Consider the following 15,609-nt stretch of genomic DNA (forward strand, 5'->3'; position numbering starts at 1 on the left):
ATCTAATATCATTCTCAATTTTTTAATAAAATGAACTCTTTAAAATACAAAAAAAGTAGGAAAGCACACTTTTATATAAACAACAGTCCCTCTCAAGAATAAAAAGAAAAAACAGTTGGCAACATAATCTCACCTTATCAAAGATACTAATAACAGAATGCATTAAAATCTTTGGGTGAATAAAAATAGCACAAAATTTGGTTTTGCAAATGTTTCAACATTATAATAAAACTTTTACATATTTGTCAGTTTAGGAATTTATACTTCTCAACATAAAAAGAAGTGAAACTTGAATAATATCCAAATTCTTCTGGTATTTCACTTTATCGGGTCCATGGTAGAAAATTAAGTATCCCACTGGTAATTTGAGCTAAAATGAAGAAATTCTCTCGAAGCTATTTCACCTGATTATTACTCTTTGGATGAATTGAAATAGAGGAAGAGCAGCCCTCAAACCTCTCACTGCTTTCCCTGCCTTCTACCCATAAAACCAAGGAAAAGTAGGGTGACACTAGGTCCCAAGTCTTGATGATGCAAGTCACCGTGTCCAAGCTGCAGTGTGTTCCCCGCTCAGGGGCCCCTCACACCCTGCACGGAGCAGGCATGAATTCATATAAGATGGAAAACTTTACATCATTCTTTGAATTAAAACCTAATGATAGAGACAACACTAGCTTTTTTAAACTTCTCAGATGAACTCTTTCAGAAGAGTAAGAAGAAATACAGGTGGAGAGAGTGAGTGAAAATATTTTAAGAGTAAAGAAAGTAAATAGAAAATTGAGCCCTGGCTGGCATAACTCAGTGCATTGAGCACGGGCTGCAAACCAAAGTGTTGCAGGTTCAATTCCCAGTCAGGGCACATGCCTGGGTTGCAGGCCATGACCCCCAACAACCGCACATTGATGTTTCTCTCTCTCTCTCTTTCTCCCTCCCTTCCCTCTCTAAAAATAAATAAATAAAATCTTTAAAAAAAAAAAGAAAAGAAAATTGAAAGTGGCTTTAACTTTTAACAACAAAAGAGAGATCGAAGTAAGGTTTTCTAGTAAAACAAACAAGATCAGCATCAGCTCCCAAAAGGGAATTTCAGATGCTGTCCTAGATGTTGCAATAATCTGTTGGTTTCTGTTCAGTTCCTGTGTTGTAGTCATCTCTAACGTAATGCCTTTGTAAACCAAGGTACAAATTTCCCAATGGGAACAGAAAGTACTAGAAACTAGTGAGGCCAGTTATATTCCCCAAAACTGTGATGGAAACCAACCCAGACAGGCTTGAGTTTTGATTATCCACCTGCAAAGCCACAGGGAATAAAGATCTGTGATTCTTTCATTTGGTCATGCCATTTGCAAAGCCTTATATCAACAAAGAACTTTTTAAAGCCACTGTTTATATGAGTACTAAGTTGTCTCTAGAACAAGCAGTCAAGGAAACTGAGACTTACCAACCAGCAGTCAAGGAAACTGAGACTTACCAACCAAGAGGAAAAGCAGAAATAACAGCCCAGTAAAATTTAAGATCTGTTGGTAGATGGACTACCACAAAAGTACAATATGGTATCTAAGACTTGAGTTAGACTTACTGCTATTACACACAGCTTTAACATATTAAAGCTCTTTTATACTGTTTGAATTATCTGTAAACAAAAGCTCATATTTATTGAGCATGTACTATGTGCTATGTATTATTTAAAGTATTTTATACATTGCCCTGACTGGTGTGGCTCACTGGGTTGGGCATCACACTGTGAAGAGAAAAGTTGCCAGTTCAAATCCCAACAGGGCACATGCCAGGGTTGTGGGCCAGGTCCCCAGTTGGGGGCAGTTGTGAGATGTGAGAGGCAGCCAATTGATGTTTCTCTTGCACATCGATGTTCTCTTCTTCTCTCTCTCTCTCCCCTTCCCCCTCTCTCTAAAAATAAATAAATAAAAATTTTAGAAATAATAATATTAATAAATAAAGCACTTTATACATTTTAACTCATTTAATCCCCATAACCCCAATGTGGTTGGTGCAATAATTTTCTTGTCTTAAAGATGAGGACATTGGAACACAAAAAAATTCAGTAACTTGCCCAATAAATAGGAGACCAAGGTTTAAATTCCAGAAGCCTAGGTAATTAAACCATAGGCTATCCAGAAAGTAGCTACTAAATGATAATGAAAAATAAAATTAATGATATTAACCTCTCACTACTTTTCTGGATATTATGAGGATCATATTCATTGTTTCTTTAAAAAAAAACTAACTTAAATTTAGGCATTCTGCTGACAAATTGAACATCTTCTGTGTCTTCAAGGGGGCTAAAAGTGAGTGAGTCAATAGTCAGTTTTAATGCTTGCAGGTAAGGGCAAATATAGAAAGGTATACAGAGGACTTTGAGAGGCCTGGCCAGGCAGGTCAAGTAGCCTACCTACTTTGAAGAGTTAGAGCTAAGCTAGAGGAGTTAGCAAAGCAAAAGGGGGGTGCTGGAGGAAGGGCTGTGTGTTAACTAGCTCTAGTTGTCAGAGTGTTGTGAGAAACCACAGCTCAGTGTGGCTGAGGCCGAGAATGTGTGGGTATAAGGAAGTGGTGAAAGATGAGGCTAGAGAAGTTAGTCAGGAACTTCATCATGAAGGGCCTCAGCTAAGGAGTCGGCCTTTATGCTACAGGCAAGCTTACTTGCTACAAGCACACTTGGAAACCTGCTAGAAGCTCTGAAGCAGGAAAATACATAATCAGAGGAACGCTTTTGAAAAGTAGCTCTGATTACAGTATGAAGGCTGGTTTGGAGGGTAGACAAGCCTAAAGACTAGTGTCCAAGAGCCAGATGGGAGGCTGCTTTGGTAATCCACAAAATAGAGGATAGGGATCTAGCTTAGAGCAGATTCAGTTGGAGGTTAATAAATATTTGCAAATTAAGCTGAGCAGGGGCTGGTGGTGGACTGTGAGGTTTCAGTCTTGACCAACAAGGTGTGTGGCCACACTATTCCCTAGGGTCAAGAACATGCTCTTAACACATTAAATAATGTATATGAAAATGTTTTGTAAACTGTAAAGTACAATATAAATTGGTAGTTCTCTTAATTGTTATGGGGGCAGACATGACTATCCTAAAGAAGTTCTCACCAGCTGAGAAGATAGACCTGCAATTGTTTAATATTAATAGGAATGATACCTACTACTAATAAGAATAACTATCGCTAAATAACTAAAAAGCTTTTATGTGCCAAGTACTATTGTAAGAGTTATACCTCACTTTACAGGTGAAGAAATTAAGGCATAGAGAGATTTCCTGAGGTTCCCTAACTAGCAATAGTGCCACTGAGAAACAAAGCAATGCCATCAGGTCCAAAAATCTGTACTCTTAACTATAACAGTGTATATCTCCCTAAAAGACAGACTAAAGTCAGTGGCACAAGAAAAATACAAGTAAAATTATATGTGTAGGTATGAAACAGAGGAAGGTGAAATTAATAAAATCTAGAATATAACAGTAGGAAGTAGCGTTTTTGCTTTCTAGAGAACCATTTTATTGTTTAAAGTAGACCTACACTCAATTCTGAGACCCAGGGTTCTCATCTCCAATTAGTCTATCAAACTGTAATGTGCTGGTTTTGTCACTAGATGATGCTCATGCTGTGGTTCTGAGTATCAGACCTCCTTCCTGAGAGTCACTGCCCTCTCTAGTGGTTTGGGAAATTAAGTACATTGCTTTTCATAACCAGTTAAGTGGTTTGTTATTTCCATGACATTTTATTCTTACTGATTAACATATAAAATAACATATGATGATTTAACATATTATGATTTAAAAGTTTGGAGTGGTTTCATAAGTTATCTATCTGTATTCAAATATGAGTTTTTTGTTTTGGTTTGTTTTTTCCTATACTTGCTATAAATTACCTATGAATTGTCTGTTCGTTTCTCTAGGGACTGTTGACATGCAACATTAGCTTTTGCAGCTCATATCCCTTTAAGGGAGTCAGTGCTGGAGGTCTGCAAGTTCATCTCCAGCTTCTAAATGTTCTGCTCTCTGAATTTCAAAAGTTCTGTGACAATAGTCATGTTGATATGGTGCTGTCTTAAATTCGTTTACCTCCTTTTAATCCTTAGTTTATACAGTTTTAGGAACTCCCCATTATGCAACAATACATCATCTATAGGCACTACAGAAGTATGAGATTTGCTTATATTATTTAGCTTTCGTTGAGTGTATAAACTCTAGAAATGCAGGTGATCTACTTAACGCTAACCTGATTACCTTATCCCCAACTCGCCCTGATGTCTAAGAACAATGTGAGCTTCATAGCAGAAGTCTGAGTAGCAAGATATTTCACCCATCTACCAAGTTCATCTCAAGAAAATAGCTTGGGAAGGGGCAGCTCTAGATACAGCCCAGCACCTTGCATTTATCACAAGCGCTTGTCTGTTAACTTTAGTCGGTCTCTCTTCTTGGCTCCTCTCTAAGGACCCTGAAGTTCTTCCTTTGGCCCTCTCTATGTATGCCTCCACCCCCAAGAAGCCAGGTCCTGCCATTGCTTTAATAATACCCACTGTTGTAGGTCACTCCTACATCTATAGCTCTAATTCCCATACTTCAGTCTTCCTGCAAATTTCTTAAAACTCAGCATGTGAGAAAGTGACACATCTCCACCAACTCCTCACTTTCTTACTTCTACTCACAACTTCACTATTTTCCCAGATATCCATTTTTAAAACTGCAAATAATATTTCTTTATGAACCCTTATCCGATTAAATGGCCAGTCCTTGGCAAGATGTTTCAGAGTCTCTTCAAATTCTCTTTTCCTCTTTCTTCCTCTGCCTCACCTGTTTCTTCTCATCTGAATAACTGCAATATCCTCCTAACTATTTTGCTGTCTCTGTCTTCTCTTCAATTTATCCCTTGGCTTCCATAGCATTTTACTTTCTAAAACAATGTTCTGTTTGCCTATCTCACTAAAACCCATTACTGGTTCATCTGTTGCTACTGAATCATGCACCAACTCCACAACCATTGTCGATACTGCCTGTAATATGGGCGTGGGGGACCTGTCAGTCTTTCCCTCTGGAAATGTCTGCAGTTAACATGCTTAGCTCCACCCAAACGGCCAGCAAGTGTCTCGGTGAGCATGTTCAGTACTTTCCCATTCCAATGCCTTTGTTCTGGCAATTTCTCTCACTGGTAGCATCTGCCATCCACACCATTTGAAAGGTCATCTTACACACCATTCATTCAATAAAGCATTTTCTATTTCTTCTGATCTGTAATTATCACCTCTCTTTCACACTCTGTTAAGTATTTATGCTTGTATTTCTCATTTTGTACTTCAACTTCTATTGCAGTGTTTTGCTGTTTTGAATATTTTTCTATCTCCCTTACTATGTTTTAACTTTTTTCAGCAGGGGGTGGGGGGTCATAGATTCGGTCTAATTCAATTTGTCAACCATGCAGAGTCAGTGTAAAAAGAGGAAACATAATGATTAAAAGCACAGACTTGTAACTGACTACGGAAGTGGGGGGCAGGCTGGGTGGAGGGGCAAAGGGGGGAAATGGGACATCTGTGATAGCACATAAACAATAAAACAAAAATGAAAGACAAAATAAAACCACAGACTTTTGACCCTGGCCAGGTGGTTCAGTTGGTGGGAGCATCATCCCATATACCAAAAGGCTGAGCATTCAATTCCCAGTCAGGGCACATGCCTAGGTTACGGGTTCCAATCCTGATCAGGGTACATACAGGACGCAACCGATAGATGTTTCTCTCTCTACGTCCATAAAAAATCAATGAAAACATATCCTCAGATGAGCATTTTTTTTAAAAAAGCAAAGACTTTTAGAATCAAGAGTTTTGCTTTTCTTTACTTATTAGTTATGTGCTAGTAGAGCAGTTGCTTAACTCCTCTGAGCCATGATCATATCTATAAAATGGGTATATTAAGAGTACCTGCCTTAAGTCTTGTTGTAAAAACTTTTTAAAAGATAATACACATAAAGTGCTTAGCACAGGGCCTCACATACATCAATCATGCAAAGCATGCTTATGCTTGTCAATATTATTCTTATAGTCACAGTACAAAGTTAATGCACAGCACATTTACTCAACTGAGTTGAAGTGGGCCTTCTAGCTAGAGACAAAGGTAGAAAGAAAAATACCATTTAATATAAGACCCCTAAGTAAAAGCCTGTGTTAGAGAAGAGGCCCTCATGCATATAAGTGGATCCCCAGGCCTCTGGATCCCCAGGACTCATACAATAATGGGCAGGTGCTTAATAATTATTGGTTGCACTCACATACTTAACGAATATGATGCCATATTTATACGGTGACAACGCAGACAGAGAAGCTGGGTCAGACAGTGAAGGAAGCTCATTGCCAGCCGGTGTCTGTGTGGCTGTTATGATACACACCACGGTAGCAAAGTGGCCTGACTGTGTCTGCAGCTCAGGCCAACGTGTCTTCTAATGACTTTAATGGAGAGTTTGCTGCATGTGGGCTCAAGTAAATTTTTCATCAAAGCTTGTGCCAGAGAAAGAATGCATTTCTAAAAACACACTTTCGACGGTTCCTAAGTACGGATTTACATAACATGGGGTACAGCTTAATCAGATCTTTGGGACAAAATGAACAACAATGATATGGTAATAGTAGGTTCAGTCCATACACTCCCATTAAAAGCTTTTCCCTGGGTACTTTAAGAAAAAAAAGTTATATTAAAAACAAAAAGTAATGGGATTTGCAGACAGAAATCTGTGTTTAAATGGCATTAAGGCTGTGGTTCAAATCAACAAAAGCCAGGAAATCCAAAGTTAACCTTTATCCAGACTGTTAGGCCATTTTTTCCAACTCTGTATGTGCCCGTGAGCCGCCCTCCCTTTGAATTTCCTGGCTCTGAGGACCCAAATCCACAAGTTGCTTTGAATTACTCTGGGTCTGCTAGTTAATGGGAATATACCCTCGGGATATATGCTTACTTGCAAATGGTTTTATGTGTAGTCACTGTAAATCCAGGAGCCATGAACTGGTAGATTTTTGGTTTGGTTTTTTTTTTTGTTTTTCCTTAAAGTTCCTGAGATCCCTATTTAGACTTTAATCAGTCCTGCCTTATATTAAGATAAAAGGACTTTTATAGCCTGTATGTTGTTAACACCAACAAAGTTTAATATTACAGCTTATATGTCAGAGTTATAATTCAAATGTATTTTTAAATGCTTCTTTTCTCTCTCTTCACCAGACATGGCGATGACTTGATTGTGACACCTTTTGCCCAGGTATGTATCATGCTGGCCCAGCTCCCTCTCACCCCGTCCCTGGGTGTCATTGCTAAGTGTTGCTTCTGAACCCTCCCATTCATCTCCTTTTGTTTTTGAACATTGAAACTTTCTTCTTACAGGTCCTTGCCAGTTTGCGAAGTGTGAGAAACAACTTCACTGTACTGACCAACCTTCATGGAACAGCCAACAAGTAAGCGTGGCCTTTTCATGGAATTAGGAATCTGTGTCATAAAGGCAAAACCATTGAACAGCATTAAAACAAACAAACCAAAAAAACCCCACTATGTCATGGAAATGTGCCATCTAAGCTAAGTTAAAATACATGATGAAATATGAAAATAAGATAGACTACCATAGTATGTTAGAACTGGTAAAATGTTAGAAATTAGTCTGCATCTTGTTCATCCCTATACCCTTAACACGTAGTAGACAGTTGGAATTCAACAAATGGAGAAATGAAATGAGAATTTTTGTTGACTTTTTTTATATTTACCACTTCGGAAAATATGAATACTTATCAGTAACAGCCATGAGTTCTATTAAAATTCTTTTGGAAAAGTTATTAACAAATCCAGAGATTCAAACTTAAGGTTAAAGTTACCAAAAAATGCATGTCCAGGTAGGCTATTTTTTGATAATATATAAACAGGTTCATTCAATTTGATGATTTTCTCCTTTCCCCCTAACTAACTACATAACCTCAGTCATTTTAGTTAACATTGCTGAACCTTGGTCTCCTCATCAGTAAAACTGTGGGTTTGAACTTGATATTCCTACAGTAACTATGTCTTCCAAAATCATTTCAACATATGAGTCCTAATGCTATGCAGTTCACTGTCCACTATTTTAAAAGGTCAGCCTAGGGCTCACAAGGTCATAGAATCCATGATCCTGGAATAGCAGGACTGATTGTTTGACAGGAGGAGAAACCCAGCCTTACTGACAACTACATCGTAATTACAGACACACCAGGGCCAAATCCCAAATCTCCTGATTTTTCCTGTCAGTGTTGGTTACAGAACACCCTGTCTCTTCAGTCTTTGCAAAATTATTCATCAACCCTCTATTTTGCTTTGATGCAAATTTTCATGGAGTGGAATTGTTAGAAGTGAGAATAAACTCTGTTCCAAAAACTTACTTCTTATGTTACACACAGAGCCTCCCGCAAGAGCTCTGCATACTCAATGGAATCTTTCCCAGCACTGTTCTCTTCTCTATACTTTTCACCAAACTGCCACTGGAGTAATTCTTCTCACGTGCTGTTTGACCACATCACTCTCCAGCTTGAGGCATTTCAATAGTTCACTCTAATCATTCAGAGAGTTTAAATGTGGGCACTTGGTTCCCAAGGTACCTCACGATCCAGCTCAAGTTACTTTGATAGCTGTTTGGGTGTATATTTGACACAATACACATGAAAGTTAGAGGCTTGCCCAATCTCTTTTGCAGTGGGTCCCTCTTTAGTATTTGATTAAATAATTCACCCAAAACAAGTATTTATTTAGTTATACTGTTCATCCATGCATACATGTATGTAAGAAATATTTATTGATCACCCACTTTGTACCAGTCACTGATGCTACAGTAGTGACCAAAACATACAAGTTCTCTGCCTTTTCAAGACTTGCATTGTAATAGGGAGTGCCAGGGCATACAGTAGTGGACAATTGGACCAGGTCTCTGACCATGTGGGATCACCTTCTAACAACACTGGTCTGGTTGTTCTCTGGCTGTTCTGTTCTCCACCCTGATTCTGGATTTACTGTTTTCTCTTCCTAAAATGTCCCTTTCCACCTGCCAGTGATTGCCTGGCTAAAGTCTGCTTGTCCTTTGTAAATCATCTTTAGAATCACCTTCACCAGGATGTTTTTCCTGACCCCGCCAAGCCAGGATGAGTACCCTCAGTGGCCCCAGACCACTCTGCCAACCTTATCATACCATTTATGGATCTCTGCCCACCACTGGACAACATGCCTCTTGGGGACCCTTGAGAATTACATTTACTTTTTCTTGAATTTCCAAGAATTAGCTGAGTCTCTGACACATAGTGAGAGCCCCATAAATATTCATCATACATGTGAATTCTCAATAAATAATTATTGGAAAAAGACCACCAATTATTTAGGAAATTAGTTTTTTGGAAGTCATACCTTTTCTTTTCCTATCTTTTTTTCTTTATAGATTATGGCCTCTGGGGCCGTACTTACTAGCTTCATAACCCAGTTCTACCACTTGAAAGTTCTATGACTTGGGCAAATTAACCTCTCTACATCAGTTTCTTCACTCAGTAAAATAGGGTTGTTCTGAAGATTAAATGAGTTGACACTTGTAAAGCTTTTATCACAGCATCTAGCACATAGTAGATGCTGAATAAATGTGGGCTACTATAATTGGTAGTTATATTTTTCTCCCTAAGTCTGGAAACAATGTAACACTTTGAGGTTTCACATTCACTACCTCCGCTTCAATCACCATAAATGATATTCATGACAGATATTGTCACCCCCACTCTATGGATAAAGAAACGAAGCTTAGGGAGATTTAATGGCTTGTGCAAGAACATACAGTTTCTGGTGAACAGCAGAGTCCCACTTTAAACCCAATATCCTGACTCTCATTGCAGTGTTCTTTCCATTCGTTCCTCCTGGTAAGTCTCCTGGGTTATGGGAAGAAATGTCTGAAGGCATTGGAACAGAGAATCATTTAGGAGGATCTTCTGAGTATATGCAGTTCAGAGAGCCTGAAGGCAGAGACATGAGCTATGAGAGTGTTTTCAGGAATTAAAATATGGGGAGTGATGCCCTGGACCAAGATGATAAATGTTGGAATTGGGGAACAAAGGGTCAATAAGGGCACTTTTCAGAGGCTTCTTAGCAAATCAGGACTCAAGGTCACTACATTAAATAGATCCAGGAGCCAGGATGGAAGGGAGAGGGGCAGGGATCAGACAGATGTTTGTTTTCAGTTACTGGTTTGTTAGCATGCAGCTTGGCTGTTCTTAGTATTCAGACATTCAGCCTAACTCTGCTGATTAACAGACTATGTCATCTGAAGCTACTTTCTTGAGAATCCGGTCTGTCTCAGGTGCTTTGAGCCATGTTAATTTTCAGGAACTAAGTACCCTCAGACCATAATTGCCATGTTCAGAGCCCATTCTCACACTCTGGCTGAGGACCACCCGCTCAAATCATGGCTTTTTGTGTGGTCTTTTTCCCCAACCAAAGCACACCCACCAAACAGAACAGATTCCCAGCAGTAGATCATTGCTAATGATCTTTCTCAAATCCATGCACATATTTGTACAGTGTTGATCCTCATTGATTTCAAGTACTTCCTTGAAACGAACACCAACCCATAGAAGTTTCAATGCAGAGTTCATAATGCACTGTGTTCTATTCATAATTGTCAACACCCTCAAACAGGTAAAGGAAATTGAAGACAAGAATATCCACCAGGAATGGACCCACTGTACCGAGAGCTCTCCCAGAGCCCCTCACCCCACATATTCCCTTATCCAAACAACTGAACATGTGAAACTCATGGAAATCAAAAATTCTTTCTGGGCTCTTTGACTTGGGTTCCGGAGTGCTACCCCTTCATCCTGAATGTAACATTTAAGCAAGAATATGTCCTTGGAGTGGTTTTCGTAAGACTCTAGAGTGTGGCTTATTATCTGAAAAGGAACTCCCACATAGAATTATACTTTTTATAAGTCAAGATTTCCTTTATCTTTTGGCTCTTTGCTCTGCATAAAAGCATTCCATTGTCTGCCTGAGCTTTACCACCCAATGGGTGAAAATCTCAAAGTTCCTGTTGAAGTGAATTCCTTATACTTCCACAAAATGTTCCACTGAGGAATTTGATTGTGCCTGTATTTCTTGGCTTCAAGTTAAAACCCATATTTCTTTTGTCCCAGGAGTTAATGTTGAAAATATGGCTTTCCTTTAGAGTTGTTACTTTAGATAAGCATCCCTAAAGCATTTACTGCCTTCACACAGACTAGTGGGGAAATCACATGAGTCGGTGAGAATGCCTACCATCCTGATGACCAGGGAGTAGAACTGGGAGCAAAGAGGGGTCCCCATCACTCAACTGTGTCACTAGCCTCACAGATATCACCAGGGGCTAGCAGGAAATCACATGACATCTCTGTATTAACCTTCTTCCAGGGCATAATTCAACAACATGTGTGCATTCTTTGAGAAAGAATTAACAACCACTTAATTTTTTTCAGTGTATATCTGAAGTGCCTTTCATTGCTTTATGTACTTTGGCATGGGATTTAAATTAGCTGAGAATAATAAAATTTTGCACATTCAGAGTTGGAAAGAACCTAGCAAAATTTCCTCAGAGTAAGTGAGGAAATATATGTAAAACCTCTCACACAGGACCTGGCACATTGTAAATTCATGGTAAATGTTAGTTGCTGCCTGTTTTCCCAAGTGAGGAGGAAACTGAGAGTTTCGGTGGGTTGCCCAAGACTAAACAGTTGGAAGGAGCCAGAGCGAGGGTTAGGATTCTTGTCTTCTTATTCAAAGTTCAGTTCTTTCTCCACTGTGCTCTTCAGGGCTGGACTTACTCAACGCTGGGGCCATATTACCTCCATGTCAACACCACTGTCTTCAGCATCTCAGGCATATAACTTCTCATGGTTCTTCCGTATGATAGAGACCATTGGAAACTGAGTAGCCGATGGCATTTTCTTCTGGCACTCACTGGTTTCTAATTGGTACTCTCATGCTTTATAAGACATAATGCAGCTTCTAGAAGTCCTTTATGTTTCAAATTCATTCATTTAAAATGTACTGAGCCTCTTATTGGTACCAGGCTTAAGTGATAAACCAAATAAACATGGTTCTTGCCTTTTCGTGTGTTATATGCATAGATGCTTATCTGAAAAAAAAACACTATATTTTCATAATTAACTCCCAGGACAAAGCAATTTATGTAATTTTTGTAATTTTCAAGAAGGCATTGGGAGAATTAGGTGCTATGAGTAGCCATGCTATTAAGAAGACATTTCCAACATTTAGTGTCTTTTAGTTCAACATCTCCTTTTACAAAAGCCTTCTTTGGAATTCACAAAGATGGGTAAAATAAAATTATTATAAACACATATTAATCCAATGAAGACATAATGAATACCTACATCATATCAGATATTTTACTGATTCCAAAGTTACAAAGATGAATGGGAGTCAATCTTTGCTTAAATTTCTTACAGGTGAGTTGAGATGCTAGCCAGGAAAATGTGAATTGCAACCCAGCATGAGCAGTGCTATGATGAGGCAAGCATAGGAAACTACAAGTAGCACAGACAAAGGCTCTACACAGGAGGGAAGGCTCTGTGAGGAGGTGATGCCTGAGCAGAGTCCCAGAACTTATGAAGGAGTCCGCAACTTAAAGAGGAGGGGAAAATTGTCCAGCTGACCTAGACATAGGCAAGGGCCCAGCAACATGAGTTGTATGCTGTGTTTGAGGATCAGCCAGTAGAATGTAGAACCAACACTGTACAGGAAAAAGGAAACCAGATGAAACATTCATATGATATGTGGTTCCTCAAATCATTTTCACATCAACGGTTCTTTCGATCAACAATTTACCAGTGTTTATGGAGTGCCTCCTATTTGTGAGGCAAGTTGGTGGGTCCTGCAGGGGTTATATGGAAAGGGGTCAGAGCTGGATCCTGCCATCAATGGGCCACAGATTAGTAGTCAGGATGATATGTGCCTGTATGAGTTGTAACATGAGGGAATGACCCTGAAGATATAAAGAAAGCACCATGGGAGTTTAGAGGGAAGATCATTTCTAGCTAAGGGGATGACATCCATTAGAGAAGATGACATTTGGCCTTTGAAAATATGATTCAGACACAAATTCTGATGTCTAGTTTTTTTTTTCCCCTTACATCAGAGCAATTCTCCATGGTAACAGCTGGGCGTCCCACTATTCAACTCAATTCTGACATTATTTGCCTGGAGATAGCATCAGATCCCACAGGTTAAGGGTTTAGTCCTACAAAACTCTCCCTACTCCCCATTTCAGATGCCAATCACAAATCCAGGTTGTTACCTGTGCTCTTGACCTGCTGGCTCTAGATCAGAGGTTCCTTGTGTTTGATTAATTTACTAGAGTGGTTCACAAAACAACAAAAAAACCGTTTTACTTACTAGATTACTGATTTATTAGAAACGAATATATAACTCATGAATAGGCAGATGAAGAAAAATGCATAGGACAAGGTATGTGGGAAGGAACACAGAGCTTCTGTGCTCTCTGAGCATGCCACTCTCCACGTGTTAACCTATCCAGTCCCTTTGGGTTTTTATGAAGGTTTCGGAATCAAGGCAGGATTCCTTAGATCATTGGCCATGAGTGATTGAACACAATCTCCAGACCTTTTCCTTCCCCCTCAGGTCTGGGGTGAGGTTGAAAGTTTCAACTCTCAAATCACAGGATTGGTTCCTCTGGCAACCAGTGCCAGGGATTTTTCCAAAATTCACCTCATTAAGATAACAAAAGACACCTTTATCACTCTTCTCACTTAGGAAATTCCAGGGGACAAGAGGAGGAAGACCAAATTTGTATTCCTTATTTTACATCACAGAAGGATTAAATGGTATTTAGATGTGTGAATTTGTTCAAGGATAGCTTTACTTTTGGAGTAATGGCCTGAGCAATGTCAGGAAAGAGAAAGCACATGTTCAAGGAAAGAAGTGATGAAACTTGGCCATGGCAATGTCTGATTAGTTCATTCATCCATCTATTCACTCAGTATTTACCAAGGGCTTGACATGTGAACGGTCATTCTGGTTTTAGGGAACCAGTAGCAAATAAGTTGTTCCCTGCCTGCATACAGTTGACACTTAAGTTAAGGAGTTCTATATATTGAACAGTAATTGGACAGTGCCTATTTTAATTACAATGTTAAAGTGCTACTAAGGTGAAGTACAAGATGCAAAAAGCATAAACAGCCAGTCAGTGGTTTGAAATGAAACACCAGGCAAGAAGGAATTCTGGGAGGTAAACTGGGAAAAGTATGCTGAGGACAAAGAGCAAAGGATTTTGAATGGCAGGTTAAGTAGTTTGAAATTTAATCTCTTAATTTTCCTAAAAAACAGCCCTCAGTTTGAGTGTAGGTGTTATGAGCAGATGGGGGAGTGGAATGTGCATGTATTTTGGATTCAGAATGACTTAGCTCTGAATCCCAACCATGCCAGTTATAAACCATATGTGTGTGTTTCTTAACCTCTCTGAGCTTCAGTTGTCTTATCCTTAATATGAGATAATGATGTTCCCAGGGGGAGCTAAGAAGCACATAGCACAGTGCCTACTTAGCAGAACAAAGCAATCATTGTAATTTAGCAATTTCCCTTCCCTTGTCACACATGCAAATCTCCTGCCACAGAGGGTTTAAAAGTACCTTGCCTAGGACCACCTCGCTAATAGATGTGATAGATGTGAACCCTGTCCATCAGACCCTGAAGCTATAAAGCATAGTTACCTAGAAAATAGATTACTCATAAGAGACCAAAACTGAATTTAGAGCACTTAATGAAAACCCAGAAAAATAACTATGTGGTCACACCCATAGGGAGAACTTTCCTTGTGATACTTTTGTGAGCCATTCTCTATCATATCAAATTTGGCCTCCTTCCCAAACTTGCCTGTACATCAAAATTCACAGAGAAGTAAAAACTTACAGGTTCCCAGACCTTATCCCAGGTGTACTGAAATTGACTCTCCAGGGATAGGGAAGGGATTCATAATTGTTACAGCTGCCCAAGTGAGTCAGATAGCATCCGTGTTGAGGGACCCACTGGGCTAGAGTCCTGCTTTCTTGCTCGTAGTTCTGAAAATGTGATCCCCTGACCAAGCAGCATCAGTACTTGGACACTAGTCAAGAGTGCAAACTCTCAAGCCCATCCCAAGATGACTGAGTCAGGAACCCTGGAGGTAGATCCAGTGTGTCTCCAGTAAGCCTCCAGGGGTTCCTCATGCACTCAGTTTTGAAGGCCATTGTTCTGTACCATCTCTGGGAGGTTCTCCAGAAATGCATTGGGAATCCAGGGGAGTTCTGTAAAGCATGAGAAGGATGGTGAGAGCAGCAAAATCAGTGGTGGCTGGGCATGGGTGTGTGGGGGGGAGGTGTGGGGGAGGAATGGTAAAGAAGACACAGGAAAAACAGTAAAGAAAAGGAGAAGCAGGCCCGGTATTTGTGAGTTCGGTTTTTTCATTTGACTCTTGGCATTAGCAGGTTTGTTATGATCTAAAATAATGTCCAGTTTCTCCATGAAAAGGCCACTCTGTAAATTAAGCAACCTGGATTACCATTCCTAGTGGCTGTGTGACCTTT

At 39.6% G+C, this 15,609-nt stretch overlaps 1 protein-coding gene across 3 annotated transcripts in view; it reads left to right on the top strand.

The window, feature by feature from the left end:
- The window catches only part of PDE4B (phosphodiesterase 4B), a 530,477-nt gene that overhangs the window by 410,102 nt on the left and 104,766 nt on the right, over nucleotides 1–15,609 (top strand). For all 3 annotated transcript variants that reach the window (XM_036026231.1, XM_028512530.2, XM_028512531.2), the window contains 2 exons: nucleotides 7,214–7,250; nucleotides 7,373–7,443. In XM_036026231.1, the coding sequence (XP_035882124.1) occupies nucleotides 7,214–7,250; nucleotides 7,373–7,443 (108 nt within the window). The remainder of the gene's footprint in view (nucleotides 1–7,213; nucleotides 7,251–7,372; nucleotides 7,444–15,609) is intronic.

This window comes from Phyllostomus discolor, chromosome 5 (genome assembly GCF_004126475.2).
Source record: "Phyllostomus discolor isolate MPI-MPIP mPhyDis1 chromosome 5, mPhyDis1.pri.v3, whole genome shotgun sequence".
In the NCBI taxonomy this organism is placed as follows: domain Eukaryota; kingdom Metazoa; phylum Chordata; class Mammalia; order Chiroptera; family Phyllostomidae; genus Phyllostomus; species Phyllostomus discolor.